This window comes from Rhinopithecus roxellana, chromosome 14, assembly GCF_007565055.1.
Source record: "Rhinopithecus roxellana isolate Shanxi Qingling chromosome 14, ASM756505v1, whole genome shotgun sequence".
In the NCBI taxonomy this organism is placed as follows: Eukaryota; Metazoa; Chordata; class Mammalia; order Primates; family Cercopithecidae; genus Rhinopithecus; species Rhinopithecus roxellana.
Genome location: NC_044562.1, coordinates 30,061,444 through 30,086,770, shown reverse-complemented (window position 1 = coordinate 30,086,770; position 25,327 = coordinate 30,061,444). Strand labels below are relative to the sequence as shown.

The 25,327-nt window shown below is 56.7% G+C and overlaps 1 protein-coding gene across 1 annotated transcript; it reads left to right on the top strand.

The window, feature by feature from the left end:
* Positions 1–1,815: 1,815 nt before the first annotated feature.
* Positions 1,816–25,236, top strand: ASIC4 (acid sensing ion channel subunit family member 4). Its single transcript, XM_030916950.1, is given in 12 exon segments — positions 1,816–2,037; positions 2,039–2,194; positions 2,196–2,786; positions 18,914–19,058; positions 19,157–19,284; positions 19,472–19,634; positions 20,046–20,102; positions 22,331–22,484; positions 24,218–24,309; positions 24,391–24,470; positions 24,778–24,882; positions 25,123–25,236. Coding segments are annotated over 12 exon segments (2,007 nt in total).
* The last annotated feature ends 91 nt before the right edge of the window (positions 25,237–25,327 follow it).

The window sequence follows — 25,327 nt, the reverse complement described above, 5'->3', positions numbered from 1 at the left end:
GAAGAGAGAGAAGGATGGGGAGGAACAGTGGAGGGGGGAGCTCTGGAAAGGTCTGGAAGTCTACCAGGAAGGGGAGAGCGAAGGAGGGGGCTGCCTGGGCATGGGACAGAGAGTGGAGGCTGTCTGTGGTCACTTGGCCACTTTCAGTGCTAACTCAGCGGCTTCGTCCAATGCCAATCCCACTTTCCCTTCTGGGACACTATGTCCCAGCCAGATGCAGCACCCTGCCCCAGGGGTCTTATCTTTCCAGCTTGGGGAACCAGCTGACCCAGACTCATCGGAGGCTTGTGGGGAAGCCCAACTGTGGGGTCCCTGGGGAAGCCACTTTGCCTAAAGGCTAGGGACAACCTAGGCAGGGCACCGTGCATGGCCAGGGCTGGGTGTGTGGGCAGGCTCCATGCTGGGGTGACCCTGATGGGGCCTGACCTGGCCTTGCAGCCAGGGTGGGCAAAGTGGCTCCTGGCCGCCAAGGGAGCCATCCCTGGACCCCTCCCCTGGGGCAAGGCAGAGGCTGCAGGGCCAGGCCTGACGCAGGGGGCGGGGTGGCCGTTGGGCCGCGGGTGGACCTCGGGCTCTAATCCCCAGCAGCTGCCGTTTCCCTCAGATCGATTCCCTTCTCACTTTTTTTTCAGCTGCTGGTTCCGCGGCTTGGATCGATGGAGCCACCTCCCCCCGCCCGTCCATGCTTCCTCTCCCTGCTGCTCATTAGCGCCCGGATTAATCAGCCCCCCTTTCCTCCCCTGTGAGGGCACATGCTCTCACATGGGGCCCCAGGGCACAAGCACTGATTCTTGCCACCCCCACCCTGGGGGCAAGGATGCATCCCCTACCGGCCAGTCAACTGAGACTCCCATCCCCACCTATGATGATGGCCCACATGGCTGTTCCCCTCCACAAGAACACAGCAGACCCATTAGGGCTCTCCTGCCCCACTCTGCCAGGCATCCCTCAAACCCGTTTACTTAGGAGAGCATTTGCTCCCACTGACACCCAGCACATCTTCCTGCTCCCTTCCATGCCCCCACTGGGGCTCTTCCTCTCCCTTCATTGCATGCCCTGTCCCCCTACATATAGAGCACCCCCGAAATATACCTCCCCTTTGCTCCCTGGCTTGTTTACCCAACACCCCTCCCCTGAAGGCTGATTGTGGCAAGCGATTTGGGGAACATTTGGGGAAGCAAAGTGGCCACAGATATGCAAGCTGGCCAGGGTTCTCTCTGTCCCAGACATATAAATGACTGAGATTGGGGTTGGGGGCAAAATGAGGGTGAGGGCAGCCAGCCTCCCAGAGGGAGCAGGGGCTGGTGGGTGTTGAAATCAGGAGCAAAGCTCCAGGGAAGCTGAGAATCTTGGAGTCACAGTTGTCCCCTGGTCTGTCTAGCCTGCCCTCCTTTGCCCCCCTCCCCTCCCTCATTCAAACAAGTGGCTCTCTCAAGGAGTTTCTGGAAGCTGCTGTGAGTCGGGTAGTGGGATCAGGTAGTGACTGGGTGCTGGAGTCAGGAGTCTCGGAGGCCAGGAGGTGGGGGGATAGAGTTGGCTGACCCTTCATGGGGTGTGGGCCAGGAAAGTGGCAAAGAATGAGCCGAGGACCCTGGGCACGGCACCCTTCCCTGGGTGGCCAGGGAGTGGGGAGATCTGGGGACCCAGTGAGCGGCTAGGGTGCAGCAGGAGTTTGGGGGATAGCCTCAGTCTCGGGATCCCTGTCCTGGGCTGGGGACTGCCCCCTCCCCTGGCCTGGCTCCTGACGCCCGTGCTGCCGGTGAAACGCTGTTGACATGTCCTGAATTATTAAGCATGGGGTGGGCTCTGGAGCACATGCTGAGTGGAGCGGCTGGGGCTGCGCGGCGTGGCGGAGCAGCGCTCGCTCCCTGGCTCACTCGCTCGCTCGCAGGGACACACGCAGGGGCTGACAGCTGTGCTGGTGCTGATAAGGGAAGCCACAAGGAGACGATCGAGGAGAGAGACAAGCGGCAGCAGAGGCAGCAGCGGCAGAGGCAGCACCAGGGCTGCGGAGCTGCTGGGAGTGGGAGTGACTCCCCCCATCTCGGGCCCCCACCCTGTCCCTGCCCTCCTCCCGCTTGCCCTGAGTTTAGAAGAGCAGCCGCTGCCACTACCGCCACTCGGGAGGGCACCAGGGCTGCTGGCTAGGGAGGGACAGGGCAGGGAGGCTCTGGCCAGTCCCGGCAGCCGGGGACCGGGGACAGATGCCGATCGAGATTGTGTGCAAAATCAAATTTGCTGAGGAGGATGCGAAACCCAAGGAGAAGGAGGCAGGGGATGAGCAGAGCCTCCTTGGGGCTGCTCGGGGGGCAGCAGCCCCCCGGGACCTGGCCACCTTTGCCAGCACCAGCACCCTGCATGGACTGGGCCGGGCCTGTGGTCCAGGCCCCCACGGACTACGCAGAACCCTGTGGGCACTGGCCCTACTCACCTCGCTGGCTGCCTTCCTGTACCAGGCGGCTGGCCTGGCCCGGGGCTACCTGACCCGGCCTCACCTGGTGGCAATGGACCCCGCTGCCCCAGCCCCAGTGGCGGGCTTCCCAGCTGTCACCCTCTGCAATATCAACCGCTTCCGGCATTCGGCACTCAGCGATGCCGACATCTTCCACCTGGCCAATCTGACAGGGCTGCCCCCCAAAGACCGGGATGAGCACCGTGCCGCTGGCCTGCGCTACCCAGAGCCTGACATGGTAGACATCCTCAACCGCACTGGCCACCAGCTCGCCGACATGCTCAAGAGCTGCAACTTCAGTGGGCATCACTGCTCCGCCAGCAACTTCTCTGTGGTGAGTTCTGCCAGCTGGGCTGCCTGGCCTGGGGTGGCTGGAGGCTGGGGAGTGGGAAGGAGTGGTGGCAGTGGTGTGCAGGGGCATCCTCAACAGGGCTTCCCTTCCTTCCGCCACCAGAGGCTGGCCTCGTGTCTCTCCAAGCCTGGCATCTCCCTCTGGTTTCCCAGCCATGGAGCAGTGGCCGCTCATACGGGCTTACCCTGGGGCGCCTGCTGCTACTCTTCTTGGTCTTGCTGCTGCTGCAGTGCCCAGGTCTGGGAGTTGGGGTGGGGGTTCCTGGGGTGGGCCCAGGCGTCCTGGAGCTGGCTGGCTTGCAGGGAAAGGACATACCATCCCAAGGCCAGACCAACTGACTCCTACTTTTCTCTTGCTCCCTTTTTCTTCCGAGGCTACTGGATTCTTCCCACCAAACGAAGGAGATGGGGAGGGGAGGTTTGGGGGGCTCCATCTAGGGAAGGACCCCAGGCGGCCTCCTGGGGAGCTGGCCTGGTGGGCAGGCTGCAGAAAGCCCGTCTTCAGGACACTAGGTGCCAGTGTCTCTTCTGGATCTCTGTGTCTCTCACATGCCCTCCTCACAGACTCCCTCACACATCCCTCTTTCATTCTGCCCTCCAGCCCTCCCGGGGGCCAGTCCCCCTCTGTCTCCTATTATAGCGGCTCCCATGCCCAGATCTGGCTCTTACACTGGGAATCACTGGTTCACTCTTATGTGCATAACTCACCCTCACTGCTGCCCCAGCATGGGTGCATGCACACATGCACGCGCGCACACACACACACACACACTGCTGTGGGACACAGTTTCCTGCACACTCCCTCGCTCACACACACTCACTGTCCCTGTCACTACACTCACATGCACACCTGCACACCTGCACACCCACACCCAGCGAGCTACTCATCTCCATTTCTAGCTCCCAGCTCTCGCTTAGCTGCCAAGCACAGGGTCCCACTGTGGATGCCATCCCTTCTCATGACACCCCCCTACCATCTATCCCAACTGCTGCTCCCCATTTGGAGACTGCTGGCGCCATCTCTCTCCTGTGTGTGAGTACAAACACACGCACCCTCTCCAGGAGAGGGGTGTGAGCTTGGGCTGCTCTCCCATGCAAGCCTCCCATAGTCAGGTATGTGAGGGGGGTGGGAGTGTCTTGTACGCCGCCTGTCTGTCAGGGCTCCATTCACCCATAGTCACAGGGTATCTAGTATTCATGGTGCTCGAGATGCTTGTCCCCAGTCCACAGTTTGCTCCCAGCGTTGTGTGTCTGTGTGCGTGTATGTTTCATCCTTGTTACCGCTGCCCAGTGCATATGCAAATATTTGGCGTCAACACGGTGCCCACTCCGGCCCAGCCTCCAGCAGCCAGCCCCAGTGATAGGGACCCCCACCAGGTTCTCACTCACCCGCTGCCTCAGGATCGCCAGGAAACATGCTCCAGCCAACAAGGTTCCTGGCCCCCACCATGTCTGCAGTGTCTGGGGCCTCCTGCCATTGGGCAGGGGAGTTAGGTAGAAACAGAGGGACAGAAGGGGGAGCATTGTGCAGGGAGAAGAGTCAGGGGTATTGGCCTGTTGTCCGGCTGTACACCCCCTCTCCTAGGGAAAATCACTGCTCCCCAAAGCCAGGGTTGGTAGAGTCCCCAAGGAGGAGGATATGGGGTATGGAGGGTGAGTGTGGCCTTTGGGATCCACAGGACTCTGCTGTCCTCAATCCTCACCACTCCGTACTGGGGGCTGGGCAGAGCTCAGGCTCAGCAGGTGCTGTTGGGGCAGAAATCAATGGGGTCTTTGTGTCCCTGAGCGGGAGGTGGGGGTGGGCAGGAAAGGGGAAGGGTGATGAGACCTCAGTGGGAGGAAAGGAGAGGAAGAGCTGGAGGGGGTGAGGAAGTAAGGGGAGGAAGCCAGAGGGTTCTGCTTGGTCTCCAGGCTAGGAGGCGGTGCCTGGAGGATACAGGAACAGGGATCCCCTGATCAAGGCTGGTGAGTCCCCGGAATCCTGGGGATGGCCCGGAGGAGTGTGGGTGGATTTCCCACAGGCCCTCTGGTGCCCTGGGGCTGGAGAGAGGAGGATGGTAGAAGTCTGTGGGCTGAGGTTCTGGCCCTGGGGCAGGACAGTGAGGGGTAGAGGGCATAGCAAGCACTGGGGGACAGGAATTCCCCTTTGGGATTTCCATTTCCCCTGTCTCCAGCCCAGCCTCCTACCCTTCTGCACACACTGCATCCCCCGTCTGCTGAGCGTAACTCTCTCTTGGGTCTGGCATTCAAGGGCTGAGTCTGCTGCAGATTCACCAGGGTCTGGAATTGCAGGTTGGGCTGGGGGCCCATGATCCATGGCAGTGGGGGAGATGGGGTGTATTATAGGGGAAAGGCTGGAGAAGGGGGAAGGAGATGAAGATATGGGGTCTCCAAAAAGGACATGAGGTCCATAATCAGCTCTGTGGTGAGGCCCTGGAGTCAATGATGGGGATTTGGGGTCTATGGTGGGAAGATGGCTATGTGAGCTGGTTGGTGGGGAGCCTGCCAGGGTATGGGTGGTGAGATGGTCAGAGACAGGGACAGGCTTCACCAAGGGGCTGTTATGTGTTTTCTGTTGCTTTCCCTGTTTCCTGCTTCCCACTCCCCACTCTGCTGTGACCTTTCCTCCGGAATCCAAGTTAATAAATGTCACATTTTCCAGCCTATTTTTACTCCGGGTAATGTGCCCTCCCCCAGTCCCCTCTGCTGCTGCTCTTGCTTCTGTTACCACTGCAATCGCTCTCCCCCCACGCTCCCTAATATCCCTTCATGCATTCCCAATCAGTCAGTCAATCAACATGGAGTTCTGCGTGCCTACTATGTGTTGGACTCCCTGCTCAGAGCTGTGGAGGACAGCAAAGATGGGAAGCCCTGTCCCCAGTCCCTGTCCTCAAGCAGCCTATAGTCTCATGGTAGAGTGGGGACAGGGATACTCAGAAGCTTAAGCAACCATGCAAGAGTTAATCAGCCATGCAAGTGGTGTCATAAGGTGCCAGGATCAATTGCCAGACGAGGTGCATGGGTAGTAAGAGGCTGAGTTCAGAGAGGGAGAGGCCATTCTGGGTGGAGGAGAGCTGGGAAGACCTAGGGGATGAGGCAGGCTGGGCACAGTTTGGAGAGGAGAAGAGGGGAGAGAGGAGAGGGCTCTGGGAGGCAGTGCTCTGCACCGTGGCTAGCTCCAGCTAGTTACCTCTGCTCCTCTCTTCTTCTCCCTCCCCTCCTCACTCAGTCTCATACCATCTCACTCCTACCCATTCTACCACCTGTATGTCCCCCACCCCCAGCCTTGTAGACAGCTCTCCCTTCCTCCCTGATTCCTGCTCCCATCTGCTACCCATACCCCCTTCCTCCAAGCCCCAGTTCTACCTTCCCCACTGCGGCCTGCTCTCAGCCTGCCCTCTTACTAAAAGGCAGAAATCACTCTTTCTCCCTAGGCTTCATTTCTTGAGCTGTAAAATGCAAGGGTGGCTCTACAATTCAGCATCTCCTCTCACCTGGGGACCACCAGGATTCGAACCTCGGCTCTACCCATTTAGCTGTGTGGCCGTGGGGAAGCCAAAAAGCTTTTGTGAGCATCAGTTTGTGTATTCTTTAAATAGGATATTAGAACCTAAAAACTGGGGGTTGCTGTGAGGATTAAAGAGATGCTCCTAAAGAGCTTAGCACACTACCTGGCACACACATCGTATACACTGTGTAAGCGTCAGCTGTTATAAATGCTGCCACCCCAACTCCTGGCTATCTTTAACCTGACTGTTCTCAGCACCACCTACTGGTTTCCGACCTGTGTACTGGCATCTTCATTACTCTCCATTACCTAGTCGTCCCCCGGCTTTTGACCCTGTGGCCCACACCCTCCTCTGCCCTGTTCTAGCATTCTCATTCTATTCAGCCCTCCAAAATATGCACGCACGTGTGCATAGGTGCAGAAGTGTGCACACACTGTCTAGATCAGTGCTGGCCAATAGAACATTCTGTGGTGATGGACACGCTGTGCACCTGTGCTTGTACAACATGGTAGTCACTAGCCACATGTGGCCGTTGAGCACTTGAAATGTGATTAGTGCAACAGAGAAAATTAATTTTTAATTCAAAGAGCCACACGTGGCTAGAGGCTGCTGTGTTGGACAGCACAGCTCTGAATGGCCCTCGGAATGAGACTGTCTGGGTAGGGCAGGGCTGGGATTACAATGGACTACAGAGTATAGGGGGGTAGCTGCCGGCTGTGATTAGAAGTCATGCCATCTACTCTGTGGGCTGCAATCTCAGATGGAGCTGAGGATAGGGTCTGTGTCTGGGAGCTGGGGGCAGTGGGGTGTCTGGAAACACCATGTGAGCAAAGGTGCCTTTCTTCCCAGGTGCAGGACGTGACCTTGGTCTTTTCCATGTTACTGTCTGGAAATTTGAGGCTGGGGGAGGTGGAGAAGCCCTGTGGAGGCATGGGTAGGAGCCAGCCCCTCTCCTCAGGGTCCTCAAGGGTCCAGGCAGCCCCTGGAGGGCCAGGAGCCCGGGGCCCTGTGGGTGCCTCACTATCTCCATCCCCTCTGGTCTCTCCGGTCTCCCTCCCCCTCCCGACCCTCCTTCCCCACACGCTGGTGACTGCCGTGACTATTAATCACTCGCCCTGTTCTCTTCCTCTCTACTAATCAGGCACAATTAGACAAGGCCTCTTCCAGCTGGGCAGTCCCCCTCCCTGCCCTCCTCTCTTCTCCCTGCCCCACCCAACCACCAGCCAGGACAGCTCTGAGGCACAGAACAGCACGAAAGCCCTCTCTCTCTCTCTCTGGCTGTCACAGGACCCAGTTTCGGGCTCCTCAGCAGCCACTCCTTCTGTCTCAGCGACCTCCTTAGTCCCTTCTCTTCCCAGTGTGTGGTCAGGCCAATACTGACAGTCTCTGCCTTCCACCCACTGCCCTTGGCCCTGGGAGGAGTTACTCCACACTCCATCCCAACTCCACACCTTTGCCACTGGGTTGGAGGTTCCAAGGGCTGCCCCTTGCCCCGTTGGCTGTGGAAGGGAGGGGGTGTCCACTGAGGTGGGTCCAAGCCTCTAATCTGCTGCACAAATGTCCCTCTGACTCCCCCTGCCTGTCCAGCCCTCTATTCCCCGTGGTCCCAGCTTCTCCTGCAGCATGAGCCTTAAGCACATTTATTTCAACATCTGGTTCAGGGCGGATGCTGCCCTCAGGAGCCACGCAGGTCAGGTTGGGGTGGGGGGATACAGTAGGGAAGGGTGGGGTCTGAGGAGAACTGAAGACCATTTAGTCTTGAAGGATGCAGCTGCTCCTCAGCCCCAGCTAACTGTTGCCCTGTGTGAGGAGCCCAGGATGGCTGGGTCTTCCAGTGTGTCAAAAGCAGCTTCAAATCGTGATTATTTTAACAGAACAGTAACTGATTTAAAAAATACTGAGGGCTGCCAACCCCTCAGATTGCAGAACCAGGTGCACCCACCCTCCCCACCTTCCACCCCACACCAGCTGCGCCTCAGACCCTCCTGGAGAGGTGCGGTCAGCCTGTCTGTTTGGGCAGTGGAGTGGCTGGAAGGGATGTAAGTGGTGTGGTCCGGCAGGGAAGGGCAGGGACTGTCTCAGAGGGCTGGTCTTCAAGGGCAGTGGGAGGACCGTGAGGGCATGCCCCACCCAGCCCCACTCAGCAGCCCCGTAGCCTCTTCATTAATCAGGAATCAGCCCCGAGCTGGGCTCATTATCAGCTCAGCTTCTCAGACACTGCCAGAAGATGCTGATTAGCGTTTGAAGAAATGGCCCCACGTCCTGTCCCCCTCTGATCCTCTCTCTGTCTCCCCTGCCCCCACTCCTTCCTGGACCCCCACCCCTGCCCTTCTGCTTCTTGGGAGGAATCTGCTCCCTCTTGTGGCTGGTGGCAGGGCTGCCTCTGCTAGGTCCAGGCAGGGGGCAGGAAGGATCAGGAATGGAGAGGCAGGGCACCCAGGGAGCACTACAGGGAGCACTGAAATGTCAAGACCCAAGCTACTGAGTCCCTGAGTCAGTGGGTCCTATGGGGAGGTGGGAGGAAGTGAAGGTGTTGGAGCCTGAGGTGGTCCAGGAGACATGGACGGCCACTCTGGAGGAGGGAACAGAGGCCAGCCTCAGGCTGCTGAGTTATAAGTGTTCCCTGCCCTTCCAGGCTGGCCCTGCACCCCACCTCCTTTGAGCACCTGGGAAGAGGAGGTGGGAACGGCCAGCACTGGGGGCAGGAGGGCCAAGGAGAGAAGATCTGCCACGTTTGTTTGTTTTTTGATTTTTTGCAAATCATGGTGGAGACTTAGGGTCTTCAGAAGGATGAGTGAGGGTGGGAAGGCAGGAGGAGGACAGAGGGGCAGAGACCCTGAGAGTGGAGATGGGAAGGTTCAGTGGTGTGTTTTCCAGGAAGAGATGGGCAGGGGTCTGCACTTCTTCCCCTGGCTCCTAGCCTGGGGCTGGCAGCGCTGGAAATCCAACCCACCCCTCAGATGCTCACCATGCCCTTGGGACACCCGTGGGTGTTGGGTTGGAGGGGGAGCAGTTCCAGAGAGATAGGCACGGGCTGCAGCAGCCGAGGCGGCAGCGAGAGTTCAGAGAGGAGCCACGGGATGATTAAGGGGAAATGGAGGATTGATTTAGGAGGAAAGATTAAAGGAGCTAAATCCGTGGCGCTTGGCTCAGCGGTGACTAAGCGTGGACAGGATAATAGCTTACAAATGTGTGGAAGGTGTAAATACCAAACGGGGGGAGGGGAGGCGGCTCGGCGGGCCCAGGGGGCGAGTTGGGGGCTGGGGAGGCCCCCGGGAGAGCTGGGAACCCCTGGGCGACGGCCCGGTGGGGCCGGCCTCTCCCCAGTGGGGGCTCACAGGGGAAGGAAACGGGACGTTGGGGAGCCCCGGGTTCCCAGCAGGGGTTCCGTTTCTGGCCGCAACCTCCCGGGCCTCCTGCTGATCTCCATGTCTCACTCCCGCCTGCCTGGGGATCTGAGGTCGCAGGTTCAAATCCCACCCGAGCACCCGAGTCCCTCAGTGCCCCTCGGCCCCGGGCCTTTCGGCCGCTTCAGGCCAGCCAGTCAGGCCCAGCTCCGCATCCATCTCCTTGGGACCCCGGCCCCTGTCGCCCCCTCTCCGGCCGCGGCGAGGGCGGGCGGCGGGGTCTCCCTCCGCCGTGGAAGCCTCTGGCGCTGCTGTGTGCGGAGGTCACTTTGCTGAGGAGCCGGGAGCCGGGGGAATGCAAATGAGGCAGACCCAGGGAGGAGAGCGGAGGAGCCCAGAGGAGATGGGAGGGAGGGCGCTCGGGCGCCGTGATGGATGCCTGCCCAGCGGGAGGGAGTCGGGGGGGCGGCGAGGCGCGCGAGCCGGTGGGTGCGACCCTCTGGGTGCGGGTGGGCCAGGCCTGGGCGGCCAGACTGTGTGTGCGGGAAAGGGCGAGGGGCCAGGGCTCCTGGCGGGCGCACACCCACCCACCCACCGTCCCCGCCGCCTCCTTCTGTCTCGTCTCCTGAACTCCCGCCTGGTTGTGGGTGTGTGCTCCAATGTGTAAGCAAAACTCTTGAAGAGGAACTTTGCATCGAGGGGCGGGAATGTCAGGGAAGGACTTAGTTACCAATTCACCAATTAAAAATTGACTTTCTAGGGTGTAAGGCCTAAGCGGTCGCTGCCCGGGGAACGGTTTTGACTGTTAACCTGGGTCCCGGAGGCCTTCATCCTCCCGTTCTCCTCTCCCGTGGAAGCGCGGCGCCCGCCGGGGACCACAGCCTTCTTCCACGGCCCCAGCCCTCCCTGGCTCCTAGGGCTCCCCTGTCCCTTCCACCACAGCTCACACATTTACACTGGAACAAACACCGCGGCCCTTGCCTCCTAGATCCACCGTAGGGAGGAAGCGGCCCTGAAAAGCTCATGGGTGGCGGTGGAGGCGGGGAGGTGGGGGGCCCCTGTATGCACGTGTAGAACAAGGCCTGCTGAGGGCGGCTGTGTATTCCTCTTTCTTGAGTGTGGCGTGGTCTGATGCCCCTCCTGCGTGAGCCAGGTGGCTTGTTCAGAGAAGTTTTTTCCTGACCCTGCCAGCCAAATTGAGCTCCTGTTCCACCTTGGTGGCCTTGGCTAGGTCACTCCATCACAACAAGGATCACAACTAGTAATAATTTATCCATTTGTGTGACTGGTGAATTTGTGAACATGCCTGGTGCAGTTCACAGTGTTTATGTTGTAAGTGCCCCATAAGCACTTTTTTTTTTTTTTCCCGAGATAGGGTCACGCTCTGTTGCCCAGGCTGGAGTGCAGTAGCGCCATCACGGGGGTCCCTGCAGCCTCAACCTCCCGGGCTCAAGAGATCCTCCCACCTCAGCCTCCTGAGTAGCTGGGACTACATGTGTGAGCCACCATGCCTGGCTAATTTATTATTATTTGTAGAGATGAGGTCTTGCTATGCTGCCTAGGTTGGTCTCAAATGCTTGGGCTTAATCGATCCTCCTACCTTTGCCTCCTAAAGTGCTGGGATTACAAGTGTGAGCCACCACGCCTGGCCCATAAGTACTCTGAATGAATGAATGTCTCTGCAGCCAGACAGCAAACTCCTTGAGGGTAGAGGCTGTCTGTTTTGTTCCCTGTTGTATGTCCAGCGCAAAGCACAGTGCCTGACACTGTTGAGCACAGGCTCAATGAATAGTGTTGGATAAAGTAAGTGTTGTTTGCACACTCACTAGTTCTTGAGAGCCTACTATTTGTAGGTACTGTGTGCCAGGTGTATGTCACATGGTGGCTATGGGTGGACTTCAGGCCCAGACTGCCTGCCCTGTCAGTTTCCTTATCCTCTCTGTACCTCCGTTACCCTGTCTGTAAAATGAAAACCATAGGACTACCGCCAGTGTAGGAGTTTTGTGAGGATTAAGGGGTTAATCTATATAAAGTACGTAGACCTGTGCCTGGCACAGAGGTAAGTACTAAGTAAATGTTAGTGGTTGCTATGATTTACGTGCATTCTGTCTTTTCTCGTAACACCACTGAAGGGCGCCTGTGGTTATTCCCATTTTACAGATGAAAAATGGAGGATCAGAGAGGTTAATCGATTGAATCTGAATCCCACAGACTTAACTAAGGGTAAGGCCTGGATGTAAACTAGGTTGGGCTTTCCATCTGGTAGGAGAGGCATATCTCAGAGCCTGGGGATTTCGCTGTGACAGAGCTCCATCCTCTAAGCCAGTCCCAAATTGCAGAGAGAGCCTGCAAGGTGCTTGATGCCCTGTGAGGATGCGCCCAGTGGGGATCCAAGATGAAAATGACTGCACCATCCTGGCAGGAAGCTCCATTCCCCAAAGGGCCTCACCCCTCCCTTGAGCATCTGCCAGGAATCACTGAATTGATCTCTAATCCACTCATCTAACTTTAGGAGGAGGAATTACCATTCCCCTTCTACAGATGAGCAAACCGAGACTCAGAGAGGTTCCATCACACATCAAGGTTGTTTGTCCAAAGTTGGTGGGAGAGGCTGGATTTGAACCCTGTTCTGTCAGGCTACAAAATATATGCCCCTTTCCCCATGTTATGAGCCTTCTGTGTATCCATTTCCACCACCACATAGTGATCAGTCTCTGCCCTAGCTTGGTTCATGCTGGTCTCTACAAAACCCTTATTACTGGTATATGTATATGACTGCACTTTACAAATGCCTTTCACATACTTCACTTTTTTGAGATGTACAACTAATCTGTGAAATAAGCAGGGATTTCTGTCTCTGCTTGACACATGAAGAAACTGAGGCCCAGAGAAGTTGATAAATCACTTTACTAACCTAAGTCACACAGGCTGTCAGTGGTGGAACTGGGGCTGAAACCAGGGCCTGCTGACTCCCAGGGAGGTGATGTTGGCCTGTGAACCTGGGGTCCACTTCTGAATCTGCCCCTGTTTTCTGCGTGCATGCCCTTGGATCTGAACCTTGCCATCTCTAGGCTTGTTTCTGCCTGTGTACAATGAGTGATTGGACTGAGTGACCTCGAAGCACTGAGTGATCTCGAAGTTCTGAGCAGTGCAGACACCCTAGGCATTTTGGTTGGTGCCATCTTCCTTCCTCTGCCCCTGGAAAGGATAGGGAAGGAAGAGGCTTTGAACCTGGGTACTGTGCCACCCCTGAATAAAGCCAGGCCGTGGGAGCTGTTCCAGAGCAGATGAAGATGCACCCCCTTCCGCTAGCCCACTCTGGACCTAGGGGCAGAAGAGTTCATTCTAGGAGTGCCTAAGTGAGAGGCATGGGTTGGACCCCATCAAGGGGAGAGCTGATAGAATTTGGGGGAAGGGACACCATGGAAGAATGTCGGGGGGTAGGTGCCGGGACCAGAGGCAGGATGCCCAGAAGGCAGTGGAGATAAAGCCCAGGCCGAAGATTAGCTCTGGGATTAGCCTGGCCTCGGCAGCTCCTGGCTGCTTCTTATCTCCTAGAGGCCCAGGGCCCTCTCCCCACCGCAGCTCTGAGCCCTGGCCCCGCTAATTGCCTGTTAACCCTGTGGGCTCTGCGAGGGAGGGAGGATGCGAGTGAGCAAGCCAGCCAGGGAGAGTTTTCTGGAGAAATGGAAGCTGTGAATGGATGGAGCTCCAAGGGCTGAGAGAAGCCACCGCTCTCAGGAGGAGCAAGCTCTGGACAGCTCTCTCCCAACCCCTCATCACTGTCTCAGGTAGATCCTGAGAGAGAGGGGCCAGGGAGAAGGAGGCGGAGGGCACCTGGAGAGGGGTTCCTGATGTGTTGGGTCAGGGTAGGGAGCCTCAGGCCCAGGGAAAATCTAGTAGGAAGACAAGAGGCTGAGACTGTACAGCCAGACTAAGGGATGGATAGAGAAGAAGCAAATAGGATACAGAATGCAGTAGGCAAGGGACAAAAAGGCCAGGGGCATCCAGGCCAATGGGAGAGAAAGAGGCCAAGGGGAGGGGACAGGTCAACAGAGGGCAGGAGCAGAGAAACAGAGTCTGAGTGGATAACAAATCAGGGACAGGGACAGACAGGCCAGGCGGATAGGGAAGGCCTTGAGAGACAGACTGAGATCAGGAAACAGAGGCTAGCGAGGCAGACAGACCCAGGTCGCGGTTCAGGCCAACACTAAAGGGGAGGTGATCAGAGAAGGACAGGCAGGGGCTGGCCAGAAGGAAGGTGAGGGAGGGGACCCGAGGGTCTGTGTGCAGCACAGACATAGTCCTGTCTAGGAGCTGTCAGCCAAGGCCGAGGGGCTTTGGGAGGCCACATGCACCTGCTAGGGCTAGCAGCGTGTGCCTGGAGCTAAGGCAGAGAGACAAGGAGGGCCAGACCAAAGGAGGAGGTGGGGGTCTGAGATGGGGACAGGGCCCAGAGACTGAGAGCTGGTGATCTGGAGATAGCCCCTCTGCCATCAGGACACTCCCTGGCCCACAACCTTCCCCTTTCTGTGAGTGGACCCTGGACTCTCAACCCCTTTGCATACCATGCCCCCCCTTCCTGGGCCAGTCCATGGGGAGGGAGCCGTGGACAACCTGTGGGACCTTGTGGCAGAGCTGCCGTGCCGTCTCCATGGAAGAAGCTGTGGGCTGTGCTGCCACCAGAGGTCTGCCACTTAGAAGCTGATGGCTCCACCCGCCCCTGCCTGCCTGGCCCAGGGACTGTCTCCTGGGCAACACTGTGCTCTGACCAGCAGTCATGACTGACCCAGGCTGTGCAAGTGTCCTCCTGCCAGTCTGGCTGGTCTGTTCCCTGCAGAGTATCCCTGAGACCCAGACAACTTCCACCCATCTCCCTTTGTCACCCTGACTCTGCACAGCCACCTTGAGGGTTTGTGTGCCAAGGAACCACCACCCTCGCCAGCTGGGCATTCATTCTGCCCTGTGTGGGGTGGGCTCGGTGCCATGTAGCATATGTCTGTGTGTGTCTGTTGTAGGTACCAGGTGGGGACGCTGCCCCAGCCCCTCCGAGAGTCAGGAGCCTCCAAGAGTCATTCATTCACTGAACACCCACCAGGTGTTCTATAAGCACCTACTGTGCTTTGACACGGGGTTCAGTTCTGTATGAATCTTGGCTGTCATTTACTTGCTGTGTGCCCTTAGCCAAGTCACTTTCCTTCTCTGAGCTTCCAGTACCTAATCATTAAATGGGGACAACAATACTTAGCTCATATGGGTTTCTTGGAGACTCAAAGGAGAAAATAGATCAAAAGCATCTATCACAGGACTTGGTACAAAGTGGGGATGTTTGATAGTATTTGCTTTCCTTCCTCCCATCTCACACCTACTTCTGCAAATCTCGCTGGGATATGGGGATGCCAAGAGGGAAACAGGACTCCTGGTCACATGGAATTCATGGTCCCATGGGTAAGGCTGAGCTTCAGAGAGACCATAATGGTGCCTGACAGTCAGGGCTCCGCCGAGATGGTGCTGAATGCTGAGGGACACGAGTGAGGAGCTCATAACATGGGTACCCCACGTCGACCATGCCTTCTTTAGCCTTTCAACTGAAGCATATACGCAAAACTGGCTGTGTCAGCAAGAGCTGATTCCAGCATCTTCTTGGTTTGAATTAGGAAGAGGTTGAGTACTTTCAGATTTCTACAAATACTAATATATGCCTCCCATCTGCCTTTTCCACACCATCAGGAACCAGGATTTTTTTTTTCTTTTTTTTTTTTTTTTTTTGAGACAGAGTCTCGCTTTGTCGCCCAGGCTGGAGTGCAGTGGTGCAATCTCAGCCATTTGCGATTCTCCTACCTCAGCCTCCTGAGTAGCTGGGACTACAGTCGCCTGCCACCACACCCAGCTAATTTTTGTATTTTTAGTAGAGATGGGAGTTTCACCATATGGCCAGGCTAGTCTCAAACTCCTGACCTTGTGATCCACCCTCCTCGGCCTCTCAAAGTGTTGGGATTACAGGCATGAGCCCCAGGGCCTGGACTTTTTTTTTTTTTTTTTGAGATGGAGTCTCTCTGTGTTGCCCAGGCTAGAGTACAGTATGATCTCAGCTCACTGCAACCTCCGCCTCCTGGGTTCAAGCGATTCTCCTACCTCAGCCTCCCGAGTAGCTGGGATTACAGGTGCCCACCACGACGCCCAGCTAATTTTTGTGTTTTTAGGAGAGATGTGGTTTCACCATGTTGGTCAGGCTGGTCTTGAACCCCTGACCTCAAGTGATCTGCCCTCCTCGGTCTCCCAAAGTGCTGGGATTACAGGTGTGAGCCACTGCACCTGAATGGGACAGAGGAATCTTGCACCCAGCCCACTTCAGGGTTCCTCCACCTCCAGTGACTTGTGATAAGAGCACAGGTCTAGAGTCGGGCTGTCTTGCTGGGTTCTCCCCCTTCATCTAGTGCCTTTCTATTCACAGTGTGGTCCATGGACTTTCAACCTTGTCCAACCCCCTCCCCACATCTGTTCTATCAGAATCTGCACTTTAAAAAGATCCCCCTGATTCATGTGCACAAGAGCGTTTGAGAAGCCCTGACCTTGAACATCTGGGGAAACCAGCTGAATTCTCTGAGCCTCCATTTCTTTCTCTGTTGAATGGGGAGATAATAATACCCACCTCACAGGGTAGTTGTGAGGATTCATCCAGATAGACCATGTGAAGCATTTAGCACAGTGCATGGGGCATACCGAGCGCTCCTGAGCTGTCTGTGACACCCACTCCTGCCCCACAGATGGACACATAACAGGGAGGAGGGCAGGGGTGATACCAGTGGGGTCAAGAACTTGAACCTGGAAGCTGGTAAAGGTTTGTGGGGGGTGTTAGGAAAGGAGAAGACTTGGGGGACAGGTGAGGAATTGAAGGGAAGCCGATATGGAGAAGAAAGGGTGAGGAAGGTCAAGAGGAACGGTGCCGAAGTGAAAGGGGAATGGGAGAAGAGAAGGGGACGGGCCTGGGGCCCATTCCTGTTTCATCTACCCGGATGGGGCTGGGGCAGGAGCTGGGTCCTGAGGTAGGGTAGGCTTGGGGTGGGGGTACAAGCAATGGTTTGCGGGAGCAGCTGGAGCCTTACCCCTGGCCCCTGGATGAGGGGCACCTCTCCTTCTTCCCAGCTGTGTGACTTTGGATGTCACTTCACTTCTCTGAGCTGTGATGTCCTCATCTGCAGTAGTCGGGATAACTACACCTAGCTGGTACTGAGGGGATGTGGGCAGCGGTAGACGGCACCATGTTCTGTAAACTCAGGGTGCTTTGTTTGTGGTGCACACGTTTTTGTTTCGGGAAGGGAAGGCAGGGTGGTTGAGTGGTAGAAGAACTGTGGGAGAGGGAAGGATCAGGGCTGCAGATCCCAGAGCACCGCAGCAGGGTGGTCTAGTTCTCAGGGATGGGGACCCCTAGGAGGTCTCGGGAGGACTCTCAGTTGGTTCGCTGCTCTCCACCCGGCCCCTCTCCCTTCTGCACTCCCCCTGTGAAACCAGGCATTCAGGATCTCTTCTTCCTTCCACACTGCTTCCTGCTCTTTCTCCCAGCTTTTACCAGTGGGAAATGTTCCCAAGGAGAGGGGAGGGGGAGCGGGAGAGAGTGATTGAGTACGCCGACCCCTTGCCCCCTGGGAAGGTGCTGCCTGTGATGGGTTTGACCCAGGGGCTCGGCTCTGTTGGGGAAGCCTGGCAGGGGGGAACTAGAACCCGCCTCTCCCTCAGCCTCTTCTCCACCCCTGCCGCTGCGCAGCTCCTGGCGGCAGCTAAATCCCCAGCAGGAGCCTGGGCTTCCATCTCCGGGGCGCCAGCGCCATCTGCTGTCCATGAAGGAGAACTCTCCGCAGAGGAAAAGGGAGCCTGGCTTCTCTGCTGCAGAGACAGCTAATTAAGTGTCCCTTGTGCCCCGCACTGGGCCGGAGGCTGGGGACATCAGACAGTCTCACTGCTTCTGTGCAGCATACACGCTCATTGAGGGAGATGGACAATGGACAGGAGACAAGTAGATGAACAAGATCATCTCAGGTCTTGATAAGTACTTTGGGCAAACCAACAGACATGTGGAAGCAAGGACGGTGACACTGAACGTGTCTGTGTGATGTATGAGTGTGACATGCTGAGGCTTCAGCAATGGGCAGCTAGCCATACCAAGAGTGTGTGTGCAGTGGCATTCCAGGAGAGGGGATAACAACAAAAGCCTGAGGAGGAAAGGAGTCCAGGTGTCTGAACTTGTCAGATATGTGGGAGGTGGTGGAAAGGCAGACAAGGGCCACATCACATGGGCACTTTTGGGTTAGGGAAGGAGCGTGACTTCGTTATGTGGGAAATGGGAAGCTATTGTTGGGTAAGTCAGTGAGTGGTTTCATTGGATCTGAGCACTGGGCACTGGGCACCATAGCTTCCGGTAGGGAGGGGCAAGGGTGGACCAAGGTGGGAGACCAGTTAGAAGGAGATGGCAAAATGGGGGTTGCTGGAGAAGGAAGGAAAGTGGATGGATTCTAAATATATTTCAGAAGTGGCCTGGAGGCTGGATGCGATGGCTTATGCTTGTAATTCCAGCACTTTGGGAAGCCAAAAGCAGAAGGATTGCTTGGGCCCAAGAGTTCAAGACCAGCCTGGGCAACATGGCAAGACCCTGTCTCTACAAACAAAACAAAACAAAACAAAACAAAACAAAACAAAACAAAACAAAAAAACGTAGCTAGGCTTGGTGGCATATGCTTGCAATCCCAGCTGCTTGTCAGGCTGAAGCAGGAGGACGGCTTGAGCCTGGAAGGTTAAGGCTGCTGTGAGCCGAGATCGTGCCACTGTATACCAGCCTGGGCAACAGAGTAAGACCATATCTAAAAAAAAAAAAAAAGAAAAAAAAAGAAAAAAAAAAAAAGACAGAAAAAGAGCAGGGATGATGGAAGGGGGGATTTTAGAAATTCCGACTTGAGAAACTGGATGGATATAGTGGGGTGGTTTACTAGGGAGGAGGAAGATGGTGTGGGGCAGGCAGCGTTTGGGAAGGTGTTGATGTGCTGATATGTTAAGTTGGAGATGCCTTTTAATCATCTAAGGGAGGCCATCGGTGGAAAAGTTGGCGCTCATTGGAGACACTGGGCTATACATTGCTTGCTAGGATATGGCACTGGAGTGTCCAAGCAGATCTGGTGGCCCTCGGCGGGGAGCAGGGAACTTCGGAGTTGTCTTGGCCACTCCTTTCATCTCCCCTCCTGCTCTCTCACCCCACCTCCCAGGTCTATACTCGCTATGGGAAGTGTTACACCTTCAACGCGGACCCGCGGAGCTCGCTGCCCAGCCGGGCAGGGGGCATGGGCAGTGGCCTGGAGATCATGCTGGACATCCAGCAGGAGGAGTACCTGCCCATCTGGAGGGAGACAAGTACGCAGGCCAGAAAGGGACAAGGGCCATCTTGGGGACTGGGGCCTGGGCCCTCTGCCTGGGATGGGTTTCCAAAGGTCACCATCTCTGCTGTGCAGATGAGACGTCGTTTGAGGCAGGTATTCGGGTGCAGATCCACAGCCAGGAGGAGCCGCCCTACATCCACCAGCTGGGGTTCGGGGTGTCCCCAGGCTTCCAGACCTTTGTGTCCTGCCAGGAACAGCGGGTGAGCACCTCCTGCCAGGCCCTAGATTGGGCACAGGGCTCACCTTTGGGCTCAGAGGGGATGCAGAGCAAACCTGCCCTTTAGAAGCTCACAGCCTGCCAGCTGTAATTGACTTTGCTGGGGCTGTGGGCACTGGAGGACCGGGTGGGATTCCTGAGCATGACCTCATCATACCGCACCTCTGCAGCTGACCTACCTGCCCCAGCCCTGGGGCAACTGCCGCATGGAGAGCGAGCTCAGGGAGCCTGAGCTTCAGGGCTACTCGGCCTACAGTGTGTCTGCCTGCCGGCTGCGCTGTGAAAAGGAGGCTGTGCTTCAGCGCTGCCACTGCCGGATGGTGCACATGCCAGGTGGGCATCCCACCCCTAGCCAGCCCTCCATGCCACCCTGCTGGGCTCCAGAGCCTCCTGGGGCAAGGCACTGCTCATGTGCACAGGCAGGTGCATGTATACAACATGTGTGTGTGTCTGTACCCGTGTGAGTGTGCATGTGCGTGTTTGGGACTTTTAAACATGGTTTCACGTATGCCTGTGGGAATGCTGGCATGCAGATGCCTGTGTGCATGTTAATATGTATTTGTGTACATGTATGCTCATTTATATCCATGGTTGCATATTTGTGGGGGTTGTGTGTGTGGTGTTCAAGCACATTTATGCAAATGTGTGCATATGTGTGTGCATGCATGTATGTGCTTACATTTGGGCGTGTGGGGGACAGGGGAAGTGATCGTAGATTCTAGGAATAATCTTCTCTCCTTTCAGGCAATGAGACCATCTGCCCACCAAATATCTACATCGAGTGTGCCGACCACACACTGGGTCCGTGCTGCCTACCCTTCCCTACCTCTCCATCAGCCTCTTCATGTCTCTGTCCACTCTTCTCCTCACTGTCTTGGCTCCTCCCCTCCCAATCTCTTCCTGGAGGGTTCTTCCTGGGGGTTGAGCCTTAGCCCATACTTCAGTGGGGTCGGGGAGAGGTCTGCAGACCTCTGCAGGTACAGACACTCGGGTAAGTGGAGGCAGCAGGGTGGGGGGGTTGCAGAGAAGCCAGGACTGGGAGTGAAGGGCTGGGCTTCTCATCTTGGTTCAACCAATGAGCTCACCCACTTTGAGAAAGTGAAATGACTTCTCTCTCGGTCTCAGGAAAAATGCATTGCTGGCTATCGGTGTGGGTAAGGCAAACCCCATCTGTCCACAGATCTTGCCTGATCTGCAGTTCATCCATCTATCCATCCATTCATCGATTCGTGCATTTTCCAGACCTTTACAGCCTGTGCTGGGTACTGGAGGTGAGAGTGGGGGCAACAGCCCTTCCCTTGGAGAGCTTACAGCCCGGCAGGGCTGTGGGCAGCCATTCCCACACAGCCCGTCAACTCCTGGAGAGGGGAGCCTCGGGTGTGTGGCAAGGCCCCAAGGAAGGGTGTGCAGCCCTAGCCTGGGAAGGTAGGGAGGATTCCTAGAGGAAGGGACACATTAGCTGAGGCTTGATGGCTGTATAAGAGCCAGGTGCAAAGGGGGACATACACTAAAGACCTGTGGCCAGAAAGAGCATGCTGTGTCCAGGGCACTGAAAGATCTGTGGGGCTGCAGGGCAGAGAACAGGGGAGGGAGTGGAAAGAGTGGAGGAGGGAGGCCAGGCACAGTGGCTCACACCTGTAGACCCAGCACTTTGGGAGGCCAGGCTTGTGGATCACTTGAGCCCAGTAGTTCGAGACCAGCCTGGGTAACATGGTGAGACCCTGTCTCTGCAAAAAATAAAAAAGTGAACTGGGTGTGGTGGTGCACACCTATAGTCCCACCTGTTTGGGAGGCTGAGGCAAGAGGATAGGCTAGAGCCTGGGAGGTCCAGGCTGTAGTGAGCTGGGATCACACCATTGCACTCTAATCTGAGCTATGGAATTACCCTGTCTCAAAAAAAAAAAAAAAAAAAAAAAAAAAAGGGAGGAAGGAGGCTCTAGGAAGCCCACAAAGGCCTCTGGCAAGGCAGGAATGCCAGGTGAGTCCAGTGAGATGTGGACAATGGGTAGGAGGGGAGGAGACTCAAAGTCAGGGACTGGCCAAGCTGGCTGCAGTAATCCAGACACCTGGGGCCTTGGGGCTGGGTTTGAGACACTGGGCAGCCAGACACACATCCAGCCCTTCTCTGTCCCCCACACCACCTGCATCTGTCACAGGGGTGATTGGAGGTGTTTAGTGAAGGAACAGATGTGTGATCAGGAGTAAAGAACCTGCAAGGCACAGCGGGAGACCACAGAGCTGGCAATATGGGGAGCCTTCATCCCCACCAGGCCTGCAGGAGGAGAGACCTGTGGCTGTCCGAGAGGGATGACTGACAGCAGCATGGCTGGAGGAGCAGCACAGCCTCTGCCACCTACGGCCTGGCAGTGAGGAAGCCAGGCGGCGGGAGAAATACCCTGGCATCTCTTCCCTCTCACCTTCTGTTTCTGCCAGGGCCTCCTGTTGGCCAAACTCAACCCAAAGCCAGAGGACAAGGGAGTTGAGGTGATGCATTTGGCAGAGATCAGCCTCGTAGAGTGCAGAGCAAGGTGGAAGAGTGGAGAGTGGAACTGAAGGGGCAGGCAGAGAAAGCCCAGTGCATTGAGCCTGGGAAGCTTGTTGGTCCATTTGTTCTTCTGTTTGCCCATCCATCGATCTGGCCATCTGCCATCCATCCATCCATCCACCCACCCATCCATGCATCCCAGCATCCTCTCCACACCTCCTTGTGTGTCTGAGGCCTCACATAGTTGATTAGCTCTGGTGGATGGGCTCTGTTCTCCCTCTGGGCCATGAGGACCCCCCCAGTCCCGGGGGTTGGGAGGGTGCTGGGGGATTCTGCTTACACCTGCTCTCTGGAGCAGTCTGAAGCTGGTTCAGGCAGGGACCTGCAGCCAGTCCCCTCTAGGAAGCACTGGGGCTGGCCAGTAAAGGCCCTTGGTGTGGGTGTGTCTGCCTCAGGACAGCCCCCTGGCCTCCTCTTTGCAGCTGGTGGGTCACTGGACCACCCTTCTCCAACTCCCACTGTAGCTGCTGCCTCTGTGTTGCAGATTCCCTGGGTGGGGGCCCCGAGGGCCCGTGCTTCTGCCCCACCCCCTGCAACCTGACGCGCTACGGGAAAGAGATCTCCATGGTCAGGATCCCCAACAGGGGCTCAGCCCGGTACCTGGCGAGGAAGTACAACCGCAATGAGACCTACATACGGTATGTGTGTCTGTGGGGGATGGCTGTGTGACTGTGTGTGTGTGTACGTGTGTGTGAGCATGTGTGTATGTGTTTGTGTGTATGTGGGTGTGGGTGTGTATGTGTGTGGGGTGTATGTGGGTGTGTACGTGTGTGTGCATGCATGTATGTTTGTGTGTATCTGTGTGTGGCGTGTGTGTTTCCTGTGGGTGTGTATGTGAGTGTATGTGTATGTGAATGTGTGGTATGTGTGTGTACATGCACACTTTGTATGTATCTGTGAATGGGTATGTGTGTGTGAGAGAATGTGCGTCTGTGTGTGTGTGGTGGAGGCTGCCCTCAATAGGCGCTGGGCATGATGGAGGTGGGGAGTAGGCCGCATCTCTATGATGAGTCTTCTGCCAGGAATGCCTTTCATAGCCCTTTACTACTCCTTCTCCTTCTCCTTCTCCTTCTCCTTCTCCTTCTCCTTTTTTGAGACAGTCTTGCTCTGTCGCCCAGGCTGGAGTGCAGTGGCACAATCTTGGCTCACTGCATCCTCCACCTCCCAGGTTCAAGCGATTCTCCTCCCTCAGCCTCGCAAGTAGCCTGGATTATACGCACCCACTACCACACCTAGCTATTTTTTTTGTCTTTTTAGTAGAGATGAGGTTTCACCATGTTGGCCAGGCTGGTCTTGAACTCCTGACGTCAAGTGATCCACCATCCTTGGGCTCCCAAAGTGCTGAGATCATAGGTGTGAGTCACCGTGCCTGGTCACAGCCCTTTTCTTCTAAGCAGCACCGCTCATTGCTCAAGTCATGTTCAGTGTTTCCACCTCCAGGTCCAAACACCTTTCATCTGAGTTCCTAGCACCCGTACAGATCTCTGTCATCACATATATGCCACGTTTCTGAGTGCTTTGCTTATGCGTCTTCCTCCCCTTCTCTAAGGGAGAGGGACAGGATGAGACCGGAGAGAAACACAGTACCCTGCAGGGGGAGGCAGGAGGGACCGCCCTGAGCCTTTGGTCTGGTCCCCTCCAGCCAGTCTGCAGTTTCGGAGCATGGTCTGGGTGCCAAGCCCAGTGCTGAGTACTGTGGGGACAGATGATTACGACAAAAAATCCATGCCACAATTTGTCAATGAGCCCACGTTTGATAACGTAGGACTGACTCTCAGGCCTCAGTCAGGGAGGGAAGCTGGGGAGGCGTGAGCTCGCCTCTTAGGACCCTGGGTTTGGGTCTGTGAGAGGAGGCGATGGAGAGGTGTCCAGTGAGAGGACGTGGGGCAGAGGGGTGGTGTGGCATGGGGCAGTGGTGTGGTGTGGAGCCTCAGCCATAGGCAGCTGTGTGGAGGAAGGCGAAAAGACAGCGGCTGCGGAAGAAGGTGCCAGGGACAGGCCACCAGCTGCCCAGGACACTGAGAAGGGGCATTGTGGAGTGGACTGACAGGCAACAGGGGTCACTGAAGGGTCCACAGAGGCATAAGGAGGAGGCAAAGGCAACACCACTGGCTGTTTTAGAGGAGGGAGCAGGGTTTCCTTCAGGTCCAGGAGTTGTGTTTTGCTCTTCCAGGCCCTTTGCTACCCCTCAAAAGATGAAGCTGACACACATCCAGGACTACCTCCCCTCACAGCCTTGGGGAGTCCAGGGGGTCGTCACTGACTTCCCCATGCAGAGGTCTCTGATCAGGATCTCCTGGATCCAGGATGCCCCTGCCAGCCTTCTCAGGAAGCGAGGCCCACACGGATACCCTGCTTCCTGTCTCCACAGGGAGAACTTCCTGGTCCTAGACGTCTTCTTTGAGGCCCTGACCTCTGAAGCCATGGAGCAGCGAGCAGCCTATGGCCTGTCAGCCCTGCTGGGTGAGACTGGTGTCCCCCTCAGCTTGTGTGTGGGTGGATCAACCCGGCCGCTCCCTCTGACACTGCTCTCCTGCTTCCCAGGAGACCTCGGGGGACAGATGGGCTTGTTCATTGGGGCCAGCATCCTCACGTTGCTGGAGATCCTTGACTACATCTATGAGGCAAGGGCCCCGGGAAGGCAGGGTGGGAGTGGGGGCCATGGGCAAAGCAGAAGGGGGCAGTGCGGGGTGCCTGGTGGAGCTGGCCTGGCTGGGAAGTCAGGTTCAGGATTCTCTGCCAGGGTCCCCTGACTGGCTGGCAGGCCTGAGGGCTCAGAGTCAGGAGAAGGGGATGGGTGAGGAGGACGGGGTGTCCTACTGGGAGTTTGCTGTGGCAGTGAGTCCTGTGGGCAGCTGGGTATGGTAAGGCTCACGTTTCTCCTCAACCAATTTCCTGAGCCCACTGCTGTCCCCCACCCTGAACCCCAAGGTGTCCTGGGATCGACTGAAGCGGGTATGGAGGCGTCCCAAGACCCCCCTGCGGACCTCCACTGGGGGCATCTCCACTTTGGGGCTTCAGGAGCTGAAGGAACAGGTGAGGACCAGCTCTACAGAGCATGCAGCCACACCTCCCCAGGACTGATACCCCATGGTTTCTGAACCAGCCTGTGGAGTGGGCCCTGGAGCCTCTGCCCAAGGTGACAAGGAAAGGCTGGCGGTGTGAGCCCTGGGGACAGCACTTGACCTCTCCCTGTCCCACTCTTTCTCGGCAGAGTCCCTGCCCCGCCCCCCCCGAGTTCTCCCTATCCCACTCCCTCTTTTCTTTCTCCTGCAGAGTCCCTGCCCGAGCCGGGGCCATGCCGAGGGTGGGGGGGCCAGCAGCCTGCTCCCCAACCATCACCACCCCCACGGTCCCCCAGGAGGTCTCTTTGAAGATTTCGCTTGCTAGGATGGTGCTGTGACTGAAAGGATCCAGGAGTCTGAGACCCCTCCTGGGATCCTCAGCACATTCTCCTCCTGCTCCTGGGAAAGGCCTGGGG